General features: G+C 40.6%; 1 protein-coding gene across 4 annotated transcripts in view; it reads right to left on the bottom strand.

Moving 5' to 3' along the window:
* Positions 1-19,207, bottom strand: part of slc12a5b (solute carrier family 12 member 5b) — a 32,091-nt gene extending 12,884 nt beyond the window's left edge. For all 4 annotated transcript variants that reach the window (XM_077513893.1, XM_077513890.1, XM_077513891.1 and 1 more), the window contains exons 1-9: positions 18,928-19,207; positions 4,683-4,786; positions 4,432-4,572; positions 4,129-4,275; positions 1,801-1,855; positions 1,588-1,718; positions 760-1,007; positions 461-672; positions 201-368 (exon numbers count right to left, since the gene is read on the bottom strand). In XM_077513893.1, the coding sequence (XP_077370019.1) occupies positions 201-368; positions 461-672; positions 760-1,007; positions 1,588-1,718; positions 1,801-1,855; positions 4,129-4,275; positions 4,432-4,572; positions 4,683-4,786; positions 18,928-18,985 (1,264 nt within the window). In that variant the 5' untranslated portion in view covers positions 18,986-19,207. The remainder of the gene's footprint in view (positions 1-200; positions 369-460; positions 673-759; positions 1,008-1,587; positions 1,719-1,800; positions 1,856-4,128; positions 4,276-4,431; positions 4,573-4,682; positions 4,787-18,927) is intronic.

Genomic DNA, 19,207 nt, shown 5'->3' with positions numbered 1-19,207 from the left:
TTCGAATGAATGGAATCTAATTGGTTGCGTCGCCGGAACGCACCTCAGCCGCACCGCAGCCGCAACCGGTGTGAGTCCCGGGTAAGATTTAGTCTCGACGGGCCGCCACTGCTGCTTAATGAATGTGGAGGAAAGACTGTACTGTACACAATTTTGTTGACATTTCAACGACATCTATCTACTGGCAGCATGCCTCTAACCTGTGACAGATGGGAAGTATATTCCCACCAGCAGTGTGAAGAAGCTGGTGATGTCGGCGATTACAAAGCGGTTCGTGCTGGAAGCGGAACCGTCTGGGTCCACTTGGGATGCCAGTCCTCTCTTCTCTACAATCATCCCTTTTTCCAAATAATTGCCAAACAGGTTTTCTGGAAGAGGAATCCACTGAGCTTCTCATCTGGATATTTTTTCTTATTTTTTTGGTAATTGGGTCATGCAATGAAACTTGAGGCACTATTACCTGCCAGGATTCCACTCGTGACCCCTGGAATGCCCTGTATCTCTGTGACGTTGTTGTCGCTGAAGTAGTCATCGCAGGTGGCATTGATGTACTCGGAATCACAGAAAGAGCGCCACAGTTTGGTGGTGACTGTCTCGTTGTCAATTTCAATGACCTTTGCGCAGACGTCATAGCCCTTGGAGGCAAGGGTTCGATTTCCCAGGAGGCACACACTGTAGGGAAAGGTCAAGGAGAAGGAACACATTTCAGAAACTTATGCCACCACAAAATCCCTCATCAGAAATGTCCATTAGACTGACGGGAAGACCGGCGGGTCAATGGCGGTCTTGATGACTCCTGCATAGACAGCCAGGATGGAGAGGATGACACAAGCGAGGAAGACCAGCGCCAGCTTGTTGACATATTTGACCCCCACGAACACCACCAGAGCCATGAAGCTTAGAACGATGGTGCCGTACACCCGCATATTATTTAGGAGGGCGGCCTCTGCTTCCAGCCCTTCCAAGCCTTCGATCTTGAAGATGGCTGCCTGAGGAATAATATAAATCTGACAGATGGGAAGATAGTTCAAGGCAAGGAAAGAAAATGGGCAAGGTTGTGGAGGATAATGGAGGAGACAGAATACATATGTTCATCTTTGCCTTTAAAATGCAATACAGTATGATACAGTGGAATACATACATGGGGATATAAACAACCCCAGCTATAGTAAGTGGTTGACAGTTTACTGTCTGTTTTAGAAGATCTTGTCCTGTATTGTATTATATTATAATATTTGACTCATATTGCAATATCATACAAAATATCAACATGTTCCAAATAGAGGTTATGTACCAAACTATTAATATTCCATCCCTCACATATCGTAAGCATAATCCCACCGGCACGCCAGCAATGCTAAAAATGCTCAACCATGACTGAACATGTAAGCAAGATTTAGTAATGCAGAATATACGTAGGCTATCCAACTCTACTGTATAACTGGCACACCTGACTGGAATGCAGCCATTGCTAATTCCAAACGAACTCTCCAGTTGGGACACGTAATGTCTACAATGTCAATTTAAGATCTTACATAAGCAGTGTTGAATAACACACAAATGCTAGCATAATAATTGCTAACTTACCAGCAGGATTTCAATGCAACCAAGGATGTACATAGCGCCAGCAAAAGTGGTGCCCAAGTAGAAACAAATCCCAACAGCGCCGCCAAACTCAGGCCCAAGTGAGCGAGAGATCATGTAGTAGGAACCTCCAGCTAGAAGAAGAAAACGCTCAGTCAGTCAGAGAGAAGTCAGCGTCAACAAAGTATTATTTAACAGTTTCCGTCATCCACTCACCCGGCACCACTCCGTTTGTAGCAATGGCACTCATGGAGATGGCCGTGAGCATAGTCTGATGATAGAAAAATGCAAAAGAAATACATCTGACTGTGAAACAAGAACCAAGTGAATTTATCTACTTGATGAATTCTCCATTATGCATTTTCACCTTGAGGCTGGTTACTACGGAGCCCCTTAGGTGACATGGTAGGAAAAAAAACAACAACTTTATGCTCTCTCGCAAAACCTTTGCAAAACAACTTTGCGTCCCCCCCACCACCACCACCATCATAGATGATAACTTTTGACCTTTGCACTATGCAGGGTTGCGGAATCCAAGTCCAGAACGTAAAAACTCTACCACAGATTGGCTTTAGCCACAGGTGCTTCTACTTAATTGGCAGGTAAACGAGCTTATAGAAGCACATGTTGAGTAGAAGCACCTGTGGCTAAAGTCAAACTGTTTCAGAGTTTGTTCTCTCTGGACTTTTCTCAGGATTTGGTCTGGTACTTTTCTTCCATAATCTCCCAAAACAATTTGCAATTTGGACTCATCAGTCCACAGCACACTTTTCCACTTTGCGTTAGTCAGTCTCAGATGATCTTGGGCCCAGAGAAGCCTTCAGTGTTCGAGGTGTTGTTGATACTTTGTATGGCTTTCGCTTTGCCCAGTTTTCACTTGCAATTTTAGGTGTAGCATCGAACTGTGTTAAATGTCAATGGTTTTCTGAACTGCTCCTGAGCTCACATGGCAATATCATTTATACAGTGATGCTAGTTTTTAATGCAGTGCTTCCTGAGGGATTAAAGGTCACGTGTATTCAATCTTGGTTTTCGTCCTTGTTCCTCCCATGCGGAGATTTGTCCAGATTCTTGGAATCTTTTGATATTATGGACCGTAGATGTGAAATCACAACATTCCTTGCAATTCTATGTTGAGAATTACGTTCCTTATACTGTTGCTCATACAGTTGTTCACAAAGTGCCGAACCTCACCCCCCTCTTTGCCTGTGAATGACTTTTGAGTATGCACCTTTTATACACATATGATAATCACCTGTATCCAATCAGGCTGTTCACCTCTGGAAAGTTCCAAACAGATGTTTGTTTTTTTCGCATTCCTCAACTTTCCCAGTCTTCTGTTGCTTCTGTCCCAGCATTTTTTTTTAAATGTTGCAGGCATCAAATTCAAATTTATAGAACATTTCCTTCATCCACCCATTTTCTTAACCGCTTGGTCCTCACTCGGGTTGCGGGGGGTGATGGAACCTATCCCAGCTGGCTTCGGACAGTAGGCGGGTTACACCCTGAACTGGTTGCTCGCCAATTGCAGTGATAGAGAATTTTCAAACAATAATGTTCATCAGTTTATACATAAAATATCTTGTCTTTGTGGTGGATTCAATTAAATAGAGGTTGAAAAGGATTTGTGTAGTATTGTAATCTGTTTTTGCTTTATTCCCTGTCCCACCCTCAACGGAAAATATGCGACTTGAATTTAGTCTTGCAATTCTCAGTAAATCCATGTCTAACCACTGCAGACATTGTGGGAGACATTCTTTTCCAAAGGTTGCATTGGATTGCCAGGATTTGAGTGGAATTTCAGGAAATGCTCAGCTATATTGCCATTATTACACGATAAAGCCACAGAGGCCACATGGCTCAGCAAACGGGAAGTAAACCCCTTTTGGGCAGAAGGCATGTTGAAACGCAAATGAAGAAGAATCTTAGACTGCTTGCCAGTTTACACGGCAGCCTCCAACTTGAAGGTAGATTTTTGTTGGATTACAACATAGCAACTGTACAATACATTTTACTCAAATATATAGCACGGTATTTTATACTGCATTTTGCTGTAACAGTGTGCGATTGATGCAAAGTAGGATAAAGGCCATGGTGCAGTTGTTGGTGGCTAACTATTTGAGGCCAGGATTTGCCAGGTCACCTTCAGCATCTGGATAATGCACATTCTAATCATACCAACCGGTATTGAGCCAAGGCACATGTTGTACATACGAAAAAACCTCACAGCAAAGCACCAAACAAAAATGCCACAAAAGATAATGATAATCTGGTCTCAATGTATTCACAAATGTACTTGTAAGTAATGTAAGTAGTTCAACACAAGGCGATTGCATCAAGTGGATGAGCATTTCATTGTTCTGCCTTTCATTGTAAGTTGCTGGCATAGATGGATGAATATCACATTTCAAGTCAATAACTAATCATTTTTTAACCAATTCTGTGAAATTCCATTATTTTGGCATCATATGGTCAGAAATTAGTGACGTAAATCAACGGTGAGGATTCACAAGTTAGGAGCACATGCACGTCTACAATACTCACTGTGGAGCAACACATGAAGACAATTATGAAGGAACCAAGGACGCCTCCAATCCCGACCATCCAGGTCATTCGCAAGAAGAGGATCACACCGAAAATATTCTGAATGCATGGCAAGTAAACACCCATCAGAGTTCCCAGTTGTGGAGCCTGACAAACACAAAATGCGAACAATGTGAAAGGCAAATACAAGTTGCCGCCAGTGTCACTTGTTTTTTTTTGTCAACCCTTTAGTAGAACTAGAAATTGAATTTTTGACTGTATGATTTCTCCTTAACGCAGTGCGGTTCCCATTCACTTCTTCACCTTGACAGGTTTTTTCGACGGACGTGCACCCTCTTCATTGTTCTCGGCCTCCTCATGCTCTTTACTCCCTGTCGGCAGGTTGGAGTAGTTGGCAAGGCTGCTGAGCAAAGAGGACACCATCGGACTGGTGTCCATCTCCTCCTGCAAGTGTACACGCACACAGACGCAGGCAGACACGCACTCATCGCTATCAATTTCATTCTCTCCGAGTACGCATTTGACAGAGAGAGAAAAAAAAAAACCTCTCTGACCTCAAACAGGGCCATGTTCTTGCCGTCATACTGCTGGCTCTTCTCCACATCACTTGAGGCACTGCTGTTGATGAAAGGACTGCTCTCCTTGGGGTTTCCATCACCTGAGACACCAATCAATGACAAGAATGGGTTGAAGTGGAGGGCATATAAACATTATATTGAGGTTCATTTTGCTCAGGCATTGGGGGTCAAAAGCCTGTCAGGCGGCGAGTAGATCAAGTGATCGCAAGTTCAAGTCCAATTCATTCAATTTCTTGTAAACTTTCCAAGTTCCTTCCAGGATTTTCCTCTTGTCTTTAGTTCACCAGCTGACTCAGTCTTCCTCTGCCTCTCTTGCCTTTCAAGTTCAGTGTAGTGATTGTTTGATGACATTGTCTGCCAAGTGTGTCTGATCCAACCCCATTTGTGACAGAGAATTTCAATCTCAACACTTCTTGTCCTGCTCTTTCCAACAGTTTTTCATTTCTGTTGTTGGCCTCAACAATGTCAACAACGCAAGAAACTCAACTCAACTTTATTTATAAAGCACTTTCAAACAAGCATTGCTGTATACAAAGTGCTGTACATGGTCGTGCAGTAAAGAATAAGATAAGAAAAACAAGAACAAAGCAAACATTTGAAGTGAATATAAAAGTATGTATATATAAAAGTAAGTACATAAATTTTACATCAGTAAATTAATAACAAGAAATAGGCGAGTGAATAAATAAATAAATAGAATAAACAGATTTATAACACAAAACACAGTACACACCACAAAATGTCTCATGGTGCGCCAAAAGCCAAAGAATACAGATGGGTTTTAAGACGGTTTTAAAAGTAGATAAAGAGGGGGATTGCCTAATATTTTGTGGAAGGTCGTTCCTAAGGGAGGGACCGGCAACTGCAAAGGCTCGACCCCCTCTCGGTACATCCAATTGTGTCTGGTCTGCTGACCTGAGGCACTGGGCAGGTGAGGAGGGCTGCAAGAGCTCAGCGAGGTAAGGTGGGGCAAGACCATTTAGAGATTTAAAAACAAATAAAAGAATCTTAAAATGGACTCTAAATTTTACAGGCAGAGAGGCCAGGATAGGGGTTATGTGCTCCCTCTTTCGGGCACCAGTTAGGAGACGTGCAGCAGCATTTTGGACAAGCTGGAGACGCTTGAGGATGATTCCAAAGTAAAGTGCATTACAGTAATCCAGCCGAGATGTAACAAAGGCATAGATTACCATTTCTAAGTGCTGCTGAGGACTTACTACTTACTTACGTACTTGCTGAACACTTACTAACCTTGTCTTTGGCCCTCCATCTCTTGATATGACAGTCCCTAAGTATGTGAAACACTATGGCTTCAGGGGTGGCGTGGCTCAGTGGTAGACTGGTCGTCTCCCACCCGTGAGGTTGTGGGTTCACGGACTCACTATTCTTGGCTTCCCTTGCAATCAGTTTGGAAAACAGGAACCGGGGAGTAACAGTGAAATCAACTTTATTACATCTGGAAACTAATGGGCAAATCTACTTGAAAACCACCTCTGTGTAACGCTGGAGCAGATATTTGCGTATATCAGCTCGCACTTCAGAAACGTTGATAGATGAGTGCCACATCATCACGGCTTTTCCATCTGGGCCCACTAAGAACTTTTCAGTTCCATTTGATGTCACTGGTTTTCAACGGGTCCCAGAACAGTCTATTGGTGGGGTTACCAAAGTTGTCTCCAACTAGAGGACAGGAACTCTGGAGGAAGGTGTGAACCCCTTGCTCATCTTTCCCGTTCACATCCCCTTTCTCAAACAAGAAGAAGTTTGGAACAAAGTCGTTGCCGGGCTTGACATGCTTTAAAGCTGGCAGGTGACCATGTCAAAGTGTCCTTGAGCAAGACAGACACTGAACCCTGATTTGCTCCCAGTGGACCTAGCAGTGCCTTGCATGGCAGCAGCCGACCGCTGGTGTGTAAGTGTGTGTGAATGGGTGAATGTGAGGCTTTGGAAAGCGCTTTGGGCACTATAACTAAAAAAGTGCTATATAAATAGCAGTCCATTCCATTCAAGGGGGTGAATTTCATTTTTGACTACACTGTTGTGCACATGACCTTGGTTTTTATCTCTGCCTTCTGTCAATTCTACTTTGGCAAACATGTTGGCCAGTAGAGCGCCAGAGGTGATTGTGTGACAACGGAGCAATGTCATCTGCAAAGTCATGTTGAGGCCACGGTGTCCACTGCAAGCCAAACTTGTCTTCTTATGTCGTTCTTCACGTAATGTCGTCTACAGACTTGAAAAGTATTAATTGCAGGAACAGGCAGTTCCAATACTGTGGAATGTTCTGGGAGCAAACCCATTATGAACAACTTGACAGAGCGACGTCAATGACGGGCCGTTGTATTGACGGATGTCCACCTTTCGACGAGTGCATCCACATTTTCGGCGAGCGCTTTATGACGCGAAGCCTCGTAAAAATACACGGACTGAAGAAGGTTTACGTCCTTCTCAGTCCGTGTTCAAGCAAAACATGTGCTTTAAACAATAAATTCTTAACCAATAAAAGAATAAATAGGAAAAAAACTGAGCGATAATTTCTTCCAAAACGTTTATGCGATATCACAGGCTGCAACTTGAAATGCGAGGCAGATTTGTACCCTTCATGTGACACGGCTATTACAAAATGGACAGTTGATTCCAGCTTTTAAAAGCTTAATAGGACACAGGCTCAAGGGGATTATCCAGCAGCTGCTGGAGGCCACAGAGGAAGGCAGAATTTAACATCTGCATGTGAGCAAAATGTCCCAATCAGCTGCATAAGTGAGCTTGAATTACATCAATTACATCAGGCCCACAAATATCCCGTCTGTTTTCACCCCGCCTGCTGTAAATGAAGATTCCGTATTATTATTGTCTCCACTGAGCCAAGTTGACACTGATTTGGGAAGCCTTCTGTCATGGTCAATTATACAGCAAAAAAACTGATCTGTTTGGTCCACCTGACATTCTGAGATCAGGAACTAGAACTACTTCCTGATTTTGCATGTAAGAACCATGGGAAATGTAGTTCTACTATCCACTGTGGTTGCCAGTTGCCTGTCAGACAATGCAAGCGTTGATCTTTCTAGCGGTCTATTTACAATGTTAGAATGCGTGTGCAGCGTGAGGTAAACACCGGCACAACCAGCTACCAATAGTTGTCAGGACTGAGCAAAAAAGGTTAGATAATGGAGAGTGCATTGACCTGTTTAGTGCCGTTGAACAGTCAACCAGTATAGCATTTAGCAATAGCATTTAGCATTAGCAATTGATGCTTATTTCACGTTTTTTGAACATTGTTAGTGAAAACTCCATCCACAAGTCTTGAGAGATTACACCCAAATAAAACGTTTCATAAATAAACAAGCTAGTCAATTAATGGTGCCTGATTGTGGTCTATAGAGACAATATTCTCGTGTGAATGAGATGCTATATTCTTCATTGAAGTAAAGATTAGGTGACACACTGTACTGTATTTTATCTAGTCTAAGATAACTGGGTGGTGTTGTAGCTCAGTTGGAGGATTAAAGGAAATCTCTGTCACTGCTCTTTGCTCTTTTTCTGGACCCTGGACAAACATTCTCAGATGAGTGATCCCAGTGACTTGTGAGGCGACTTAGTAACATGAGCGAGCCGAAGCTGTGACTGCAAGTGTTTTCTTTTATTGAACGCAAGCCCATATTTCCAGTGTGTGAGTACATCCACTTCAAGTGACACATGGCACAGAAACCCAAGTGACAACGGCAGAAGTAAACAGGATTTCTGGCTTGTTGTAATGCAAGGGTAGTTAAATGATCCAGGCCTCAGATTTGTATTCTTTCACTACCGTGGCGTATATCCAAATGAAGGCAAAATTTGAGACAATTTTACACTAAATATGCACATAAATCCTTTTGATTGATTCAACCTAAAATACTTTGGGGCATATTCACTAAAGGTTTGCGTCGCCTTTGCACCGAGCTAACCAGTAAAAATGGAGCAATCCGGGAGCGCCTAATTCATTAAACGCGCAGATGGGGAAATCCGTCACTCAGTGTTCTGCCAACCAGATCGCACCACGGTGCGCCGGTGTTATTTGCGCGTATGTAAATTAGGTAATTTGCATACATTTGACGCAAAATATGCCCACCCCAATGCAAATGAGACTCATTGATATACAGCGTCTAATTCACTAACGCCAGCGCAAATAGCCACACCGAGTTTGGTGACGCAAATAACGTTTTTGGAAAGCATGTATAAACCTGCCGCAACCTCGATCCCGGGATCATGACAGCGGTGCATGTCATTTGCGGCACAAGAGAGAGAGAGGGAGCGAGGGAGGCAATTTTTTCGTGTTGGTTTAGGACACATGATGTAACCCGGGCTGATCGGCAATGGCAGGGAGGCCAACCTCTGAAAATATATTTTTAAAAAACAATCGCACCGGTAATTTGTACTTTATGAATGAATGACGTCGTTGTCGTCCTCTCTGCTCTGTACAGCTTAATGGCGCTATAAACGCTTACTCTCGGTCCAACCTTGTTTTCTGATAATCGCAACTGTTACTATAACAACCATGTTCTTGGCGCAAATCCATTGCCATGTGTGGTAAATCAGGTGCAAATTTGCTCCAAGCTGTCAGTTTTGTGGGCGTGTTTGCGCCGGTATATGATTAGAGCAATATGCTTCGTGAATAGGTGGGTAACTGGGCGCAGACTGCCTGTGCAGTTGTGGTGCAATATTTCGCGCTATTACCGGACGCAGCACATTCTTAGTGAATATACCACATTGTGTTTTATGGTCATATATAATGTTAATGCTGCAAAATCGCAGTTGAGATTGCAAGGGTAGTTATATGATTGAGTCCTCAGATTTGTATTCTTTCACTACCGTGGCGTATATCCAAATGAAGGCAAGATTGGAGGCAATTTTACACTAAATTTCCACATATGGATTCAACATAAAATACATAGTGTTTTATGGTCATATATAATTAACCTTGCTCTCGTAAGGTGAATTCTCGCGGTATTTGTGAGTTGACAAACTCCGGAGAATATGTCTTGTACCGCTCCCGCTGATAACAATCACAGAGCGACATTGTTTTGTGTTTGGGGGCGGGATATGCAACTGTGACAAAACCAGGAAGCCGGCGCTGACGCCGGAGCTAACAAACAAACCTAACATGGACGAATGGATGCTACAATTAATTCTGTTCTCGCAGAATTACTCACCCTTTCTTTGCTGAATGTTGAAGAGCGAGATGCGCCTCGTGCATTTCTGGCTGGTAAGATGTTTGTGCTTTTCCCCACTTCGGCAGGAATGAACACAAAATTTTCACCCGTGGCCGTGATTGGTTAAAACAAACGTGTAGAATGCCGCATCGTCCAATCAGCTCGAATTATTGTACAGAATGTCCCGCCTTTTCCGATCAAATGTATTTATTTATTTATATTGCGGATCATATCCATCTGGCTGTTGCCTGGTTAATATATAATGTTAATGCTGCAAAATTTCAGTTGAGAAGAAATAACTGGAAGCAAGATTTTAAATTATTATTATTATTATTATTATGTCTAAATCAACATTTCTGTTTTATTATTATTATTATTTGAATTTTCTAATGTCTAAAATCTAAATAAGCAAATATTCAACATTTGTCTGTTTATCCATCCATCCATTTTCTTAACCGCTTGCCCCTCACAAGGATCGTTAGGGGTGCTGGAGCCTATCCCAGCTGGCTTCAGGCAGTAGGCGGGCTACACCCTGAACTGGTTGCCAGCCAATCGCAGCATTTGTCTGTTTAATTAAGGCTTAGTTGGATTGTTGTCTTGTTTTGGTGATGGCCCAGGAAATTGTACTTCTCTTTATGTCACTTAGAGACTCACGGTCACCAGCCAATCACTTGTACAGAGAATCTTTACTTAACTGCGATTACCTGAAGAAAACCTGAGAACTTGCAAACCTCTCTGCACCGGCAGTCTGTCGCCAAGATTCGAACCCAGAACCTCAAAACTGTAACAGCTGAATCACACTGCCGCACATTCTAATCCATAATATAGAAAAGAAATTGGGTTTGTCTAAACGACGACAATATGTCAAGACCTTTGTAATCCAACTTTGACATTCTGACCCACTCGCTTGATATGATTAAAGTCATGACGTGACACACTCTACATTCAAGTGGAGCAATTGGAAGAGGCGCTAAAACACATTGTGAGGATTACTGACAATCACTGAAAGGATTTAAACACACTCCCTGATGAAACACCACCCTTGGCTGTCCTTTGCATTCTTGAGGTGCACCGTTGAGGGCGACATGCCAGGATGGAAGACAAAAAAAAAAAAAGCTCTCTTCTCGTAGACAGATTAGTGAAGCAATACATCTATAGCAGGTAACAAAATCCAAATATTTATATGACAAAAGAAGGTCAGCTTTAGATGTTGCCACACTCTGCTACATGCGATTATGCACAATTGCATGGCAAATGTGCATAATTGTGCACAATCTCATATCCATTTACGACCAAATAGGAAGCGACACTAGAACGCTACATTGATAAAATGCTTCTATCATTGGGGAAGGAAAAGATGAGTGGAAACTGTGAACGTTGTTTACATTTGACCATCAATATTTGCTTGTATCACTACTTTTGGAAAGAACTTTGTCTCTCAAGACACCCCTGTAAATACCCTGTAAGTTCCCTTGTTTATCGCTGAGTTTGTGTTCCAAAAAATACCCGCAATAAGTGAAATCCGCAAAGTAGTCAGTACGTTTATTATGAATGTTTTAAGGCTGTAAAAACCATCACCACACACTTTATACACTTCTCAGACAGGCATTTACATTTTAGCACATTTCTCTCTGCATAAATGTAAAAAAAAAAATAGGTGCAGTACTTGAAAAAAATGCACGCAAAATTACACGCACAAAAAAATCTGCATAACAATGAGGCTGCGAACATGTGAATCGCATTATAGCGAGGGAACACTGTATATTTAAACTACAATAAAATGAGAACTCAACACAATTTTATATAACTCATATTCCTGATGCCCGCTAAGAACATTTGAGCTGTCAATCAGTGATCATTTCATAAGACCCTTTCCCATTCATAAAAATGATTACGTTTGGGCAATCAGAGAAATGGATTCTATATTCACATGCCGACAAACAGGCTTGTGACATCTGGACAGTGGATTAGTTCATCTCAGCTGCCTGTGTTTGTTTTAAGATCAGGCAGGATCCTCTTGTACCTTTTTAAAGAAAAAAATCTTGACATTGTCAGATGCAGAAAAACATTTTCCCCAAATTTCAGAATGACCATCTTTTCCTTTGTCACACAAAGTTAGATTAGCATCGATGCAATTTGATATTTAGTGTTTGGTTTAGAATGTTGTTGTTGTTGTCCCAAATACAAGTAAGTTGGCTATAAAATGAGCTGCCTGCTGTGAATTGGATGCGTGGTTTAGCGCCGATCCCAGTTGAATTCAGGAGAACTGTTCCAGACCATCGAGGTCACTGAAGCATTGAGTGGTGTGCAGCTCTTAGCATGTGAGAAAACATCCAACCCAAACAGCAGTTTGCGTAAGAAAATAACTTCCTTTTCTTTTCTGTGTGCAGTACATCAATATTTGTTCGTCTACCGGACGTCTTGTTTTGACGAGGACAGTCTGCGTGTTCGCAACCTGGACCGGAAATAAACTGATGTGCAAAATCACGTCCCGCCTCTTCCATGGCATATACTCCATTTCCACTGTTACAATGTGGGATCGGAGCAGCTTCAAATACCTGGTGCCGGGGGGGGGGGGGGCGGGGGGCAGAGCAAAAAAAAAGAAAAAAGAAAAAAAGTGGCATAATGGTGAGTGCATTGACTTGTTTTGCGCTGTTGAACTGTTAGCCGAGATAGCGTTTAGCATTAGCTAGCGATTAAATTCTATTTCAGCTAAATTGTAGCATCCCGTTTTTTTCCCACCCTATCATATACATTTGTAATTTGTAACAGACAGACAATTACATTTTTTTTTAAATTTAGACGCTTTCTGTGTATTTACTTGGTTTTCTATTCATTTTTCATTTTGTATTAGTGTCCATCCATGTGCTTCCCTTGCATAACACGGTCGCAAAGCCTCACTCACCCCTGACCTCACGTTAAAGTGCACATGGTGTCATTTTATGCTCTTATATAAACACAGACAAATATTTGTAATTGAAATGACCTTCACTCTTCTCCGCAAGCTGCGCCAGATGATTTGAGGGGCTTTGAACCTACCGGAAAACGCAAAAAACTGTCAGTGGAATAGCATGCGTCAACAGACGTCTCAATTAGGATGTTCATGTTGAAGGTTCACTTTTGGACTTGGGGTTTGTTTTGTGTTCACATCTGGAGTTTTGCAACATAACGTCGGCCAACCAGCCTTTGCCTCCACTCCAGCAAATTGAATCCTGACTTTTTTTCTTCTTTTTTTTTTACTCTTGAGGTCATTATGATGAACTGCATTGAAAAATTATATTGAAGAACAAAACAAAAATGTGTTGTTCATTATCTACAAAAAACATGAGCAAGTGCAATCGCAAACAATTGATTCGAGTTCATCCAAACTGATAACTCATCCATAATAATTGTTGTTTATACAAAACAATTTCAACTTAGTTTGACCTTTATGCATTATGTTCGGAATCATCTCCAGTGGCCAATACATGATCATTAACTTCACTCAAAAAGGGAAAAAGAAAAAGAATACAAACACACTGACTGCTATTTGGAAGTGTTCATTATTTAGTAAGGCCCCAGGCCCAGCTGAAGAAAAACAGCCCATGCTTCACTGTGAGGTATGTTTTTTTGGGGGGTTGTTTTTGGTGACATTTTTACTGAAAGTGAGGACACAGTGAATTATGAACAGTTCCAAATAGCAGTCAGTGTTAGTATGAAATTTTCAGGCTTCATCTGGAGAGTATAGTTGTTGATGTCATTTTTTGGGTTCAGGGTTGTTCTTTGGTTTGGGTTTTTTTGTGTTCTTGTTTACCTTTGGTTCAATACAGATCCTGACGTTGACGTCAAAATGGCTGCTAGCGCAACAATTTTAACATGATAGAAAACGCATCTGCCACACTTGAACAATGATTGACAGCTGTTGTGGACCAGCTGCCACAATGAGAATAGGCAAAACAAAAAAAGTATCGAGGATGCTACCAAAAGAGGAATCAATGCGGAGCCAATGCACATGGTGGCTGAATCAGCAGATGCGAACTATTAGCACACGCAAAATGTGGGGGAAATCATCAGTTTCATTTGCGCGGCTACGGTTGAATAGATATTACACAGTTGAATTTAATAACTGACCAACACCATAAAGAAGACTTTTAAATGGTATAAATGATGCAGCCGATGTAGCGGCTGCTAAGTTGCTAACATACATATAACACTGCCAAGACTTGCGTGAAACTGCTAACTTCGATGGCATTTTGAGCACACATAAATGGGAAATAAATCCCGATTGTAGAAACTTGTAAAGCATTTGTATGGTCAGATTTGAAAGCACTCACCAGCGGCAACACAGAAACTAATTCCACGTTAGCAGCGCCGCCAAGTAAAAAACAAAAACAAAAAACCTCCTGACACTTACTTGGCAATCCAACATGTCCACCGCACGCATGTATATCATGTCTTTTTCATCAAAGTGACTGTCAATGCTCTTGGGTGGAAAGTTGACAGACAAAAGCTAGTTTTCAAACTCCACGCCATTGTAGCCCATTGCCAATAATTTCCAGCCGCAAGGGGGCGTGTTCAGAGAAAGTCACGTGACCTCAGGATCTCTATTGTGGTCTTTTTTTGTTGTGTTTTCCTTTGTCTTGTCCTTTTCCTTTCATTAGATAATAAAAATGTCATTTCTTTAAGCTATGATGTGTCCACTACAGAGGACATTTCTTTTAAACTTAAATACTAGGCTCAAATACAGCTAGAATAATTCAAACAATACTTTAATGTGTTCTTAAGACACGTATAGAAAACATGCTAACAACATTTAAAGCCTAAATTTGCTCAATAAAAAGTGTTATATACTTACTTTTCCCCTTCCCTAAAAAGTGCTTGCACTGAGGGAAGCCATTTTCTTTTATGATGCAATCAAACGTAGCAAAGCCCCACCCCTACACATTTGGTATCATTGGAAAACTCTGAATGTCCTCTATAGAGCACAAAATGAGTTAATTCAATCGTATGCACTGGCTGGGAGATATTCAGGTTCAAAAAAGGTCCACTACAGAGGACAAATTTGAATTGCTGGTAGTCAGGAGGATATGATTTATTTTGGTCCCCCCCATCTGATTCAAAATCCACTGCACAAGTTACGCATCTTTTTCATATTCGATCTTATTATGGATAACAGGTGTGTGTTTACATTGTATTGCATATCAACATGATTGAGGTGAAAGACAAAATAAGGTGAAGTTGAATGTTTGGTGACGCATTGTTGAACCACCATCGATTCAGCGATGACAAATTGCTCACTTAACCTCACAGTCACTCCGGTCGAGCTCATTGATTGCGATGAATCACCCGCGGACGCCTCGTGGGATCGATCAGTACTTGTTATCTTGCCTGCGTCTCTTACTCAGGAACGAATGGAATAAGCAATTCTGGCGGGATTCGGCATGCCGTCCTCCTACATAATGATCGCAATCCGCTCCATGAGAATGCACCTGATGAGATGTGCTTCAACTCGTGACCTAGTTATTCGCCACTTTACAAAACAAATGGACGAATTTGTTCTGCTTCGTGTAATTTACGTCTCAAGTTGTATTCTAAAACATACATACAATTTGACACAGGCAGTTCTTTGGAACGGACGTTTATTGCTTACTACAAATTGGACACAACAAACAAAAGAACAACAAACAAATACCTCGTTGGCCGCTTGCCATGAAAAGAGATATGATGTCGGCTATTATCCACAAAGTTTCTTTCAGTCTTTTGTCTTCTCTTAAATCCAATTTGGAGCATGACTCTTTGCGCTGACGTCACTGCTTAGCCTCCCATAACGAATGAATGTAGAGAGCTTGATTTTCGGCAAGCATTTTCATTAAAAGGTGGGAAATATGTCAAGTGTCACAAAAGACGTCCCGAGTACAACACTACATTACTGCGACTCATTGAAACCAGTCGTTTGGAGCCGCTACCTACAAAAAATGGAGAAGAAAGTGGAAGTGGAAACTTAAGGTAGCCTATTATGTTTTTGGTTTAAACAGTACGTCGATCACTACTTTCATGGTGTAAATCAGGGGTGTCCAAACTACGGCCCGGGGGCCATTTGCGGCCCGCTGTCCACTTTTTAGTGGCCCGAGACGTATGCTAAAAATGGCATTTGACTCAGTTCAAATAAAATAACAACAAAAATGTTTGGAGATGGTCAAAGTTAGAAGGGAGGGTGTAAAAAAAAACAGGTGCTATTTAAGTTTATTTTAGTTAACTAAAACTAATGAAAAAACTAAAATTCAAAAAAACAATTTCATTAACAAAATAAAAACGAAGATGCTTTTTTTTTTTTTTTTTTTTAAAGAAAACTAACTGAAACTACAATTTATGTTTACAAAACTAACTAAAATAAAACAAACAAAATAAAACATATTGCGCACAAGTAATGCACATAAAAAAAAAAAAACTAATACTGAAACTAACTAAACTAAAACTAAGCATTTATTAAAGAACTAAAACTAGTAAAAAAAATAAATAAATAAAAAACTAACAGAACCACCCTGAAAACTAATTAAAACTAACTAAATTTGAAAAAAAACAAAACTCAAAACTAAATAAAAACTAAAATGAAAAATTCCAAAACTATAATAACCCTACCGCCATATTACAAATAGATTGGTTTATATACTGGAGCATTTTTCTAAATATGCAAAAGCACAAATAAATTATTTGGACAATTTTTATTACTAAACACAATTTCTGTTCATAACATTATGTGGCCCTTGCGTCCTTCTGATTTTTTGTACGTGGCCCTCAAATGAAAAAGTTGGGACACCCCTGGTGTAAATTGCCATTTAGGAAATCGTTTGTGTCCAGATATACTTGTCTTGCTGTATATCGAAGTCTTCAAGCTATCTTAGCTTACTAGCTGCTAACAAACATTACTGCGACTCATTGAAACCAGTCGTTTGGAGCCACTAGCTACAAAAAAATGGAGGACAGATTGGAAGTGGAAGCTTAAGGTACGGGGAGAACATGCAAACTCCACCCAGGAAGGCCAGAGCCTGGACTCGAACCCGAGTCCTCAGAACTGGGAGGCGGACATGCTAACCAGTCTCCCACTGTGCCGCCCTTACACAAAATTATTTAGTCATTTGTTTTCAATTTAGTCATTGACGAAATTGTCAATTAGTTCTCGTCATCGTCTATTTTAGCTTTAATTTCATTTACGTCTGAAAACATTTTTTTTTTTTTACCACGAAAAATATGACAAAAAATTTCCGTCGGCAAAAGATCACTGATGTGCAGCAGACTACTGGTGTATGTATGAATGTGAGGCTTTGTCAAGCACTTTGGGCGCCATACGGTGTCGATAAAGCACGAAATACAAAGCAGTGCGTTTACTATTTCAGAACGGTGAAGCAAATGTTCTAACCACTAGTGTTAATTTTGTCTGCCATTTTTAAATTTAGTCTCAGTTTTAGTCCAGTTTATGTCACGCTTGTTAGTTTTTATCACAGCTAGTCAACCTCATCCCATTTTTATTTAGTCGACTATAAATCTCGCATTTTAATTTGTATTTTAGTCAAAGAAAACAATTTTATTTGTCTAATTTTAGTCGACAAAAAGGACAACCATTTTACCCCTGGATATTTTTTTGTCAGCAGATTATATTGAACATTTTCGGATCTAAAACTATTTCACATCAAATTTTCTTTCATCTTTTGGATGGAAAAACAACTTCACACACAATAACAGTGGCTACTATAGCTCCATGCTTTGGGCTAGTAAGTTAGCCAACATTAGTTAGCAGTTGCATTCACACTATTGTTGGAACGCTTTAGCCGTTGGATTAATGTTAAGTTAAAACTATAAAAAAAAAAATTCTTTTTTTTTTCTTTTTTTTTTTTAACCTTTCACGGTGAATCCACCTCCTGTCTGTCCCATGTGTTTGTGTTGTGTCACATGACGGTGTTAGACGTTTTTGTCTCGTCTTTATTAGTCGACGAAAATGCATACTGATTTAGTCCCACTTATTGTTTATAAATAAGGATTTTAGTCTAGTCTAGTCTAGTTCGGTGAAAAATGTGTGTTGACGAAATTATTTTGATTTAGCTTTAGTCGACGAAATTACCACTACTAACTACCCTTATCCGATATTGTTCGATAGAGTGATTTATAATTGGGCATTCTCTTTGCTAAGACACTCTAAGCATGAATTGGAATTAATATGTTGCTTTGGTTACATGCACATCACATAAAAACGCGTTATTTTTTCCTTCTTCTTTTCATGGATTCATTGACAAGCTCAACCTCTGTTGGATTGCGCTCACATCGAAAATTACAAACAGGAAAATGTGCGGTTTGCAAAGTTGAGCGAGGCAATCAAGGAAAAACACGTCTCTCTGAAAGTCTGTCTTTCTCCAGCAAGGTTATTTTAGTTAACAAAACTAATGAAAAAACTAAAACTAAAATCAAAAAACAATTTCCTTAACGAAATAAAATAAAAAAACGAAAATGCTGGTTAAAAAATGAAAACTAACTCAAACTACATTTTATGTTTACAAAACTAAAACTAACTATAATTATAGCGAAAATGTCCTTTGTTTTAATCTTTGGTAATTAATTTAATGCATGCGCTTTTGGGGATGATTGTAAACGTGATATGAAGTCAATTTATTTTGATATGAACCGGAATAAGGACGTTTGAAAGTGTGTCACATACAGAAGTGACGTCATCTGGCAACAGCCAATAGAAAAGCACCTTCAGATGACGTTGCTACCATGCTGTTTATGAAATATTGTGCACAAGTCATACACAATTTTTCAAAACTAATACTAAAACTAAACTAAAACTAACTATTTATTAAATAATTAAAACTAATAAAAATCTAACAGAACCACCCTGAAAACTAATTAAGACTAACTCAATTTAAAAAACAAAACTCAAAACGAACTCAAATGAAAAATTCCCAAAACTATAACAACCCTGGTCCCCAGCCACAAACCAAACCGCAGCATCCGTCCGGTCCCCTCTGAACTTGGAACAAAGTCATCAGGCTCACACTCACCCTGGTTGTTCGGGCTGCCCTCTCCTTCCTCGCAGTCGGTTGTCACGTTGTTGAGCATCCTCTCTCCTCCACACTTGATCCCGTGCTTCAAAAGCAAGTGCTATATATATCTGGTGCACGTCTCAGTATTAAAGAGCAGGTTATGTCCCTTGCTTGATGCTCTTGAGCGGGACGTTTGAGGGTCAGTGGGGAGTCGACGAGTTTGCCAGCCTGATGGCACATGCGCTCTCCTGTGCGCCACTCGCCCTCAAGTCACTTTTAAGCCCATGCAAGCGCTACG

Source organism: Festucalex cinctus, chromosome 2 (assembly GCF_051991245.1).
Source record: "Festucalex cinctus isolate MCC-2025b chromosome 2, RoL_Fcin_1.0, whole genome shotgun sequence".
NCBI classification, from domain to species: domain Eukaryota; kingdom Metazoa; phylum Chordata; class Actinopteri; order Syngnathiformes; family Syngnathidae; genus Festucalex; species Festucalex cinctus.
Note: the sequence above shows the minus strand (reverse complement) of the source record. Positions and strands in the feature narration are given on the sequence as shown.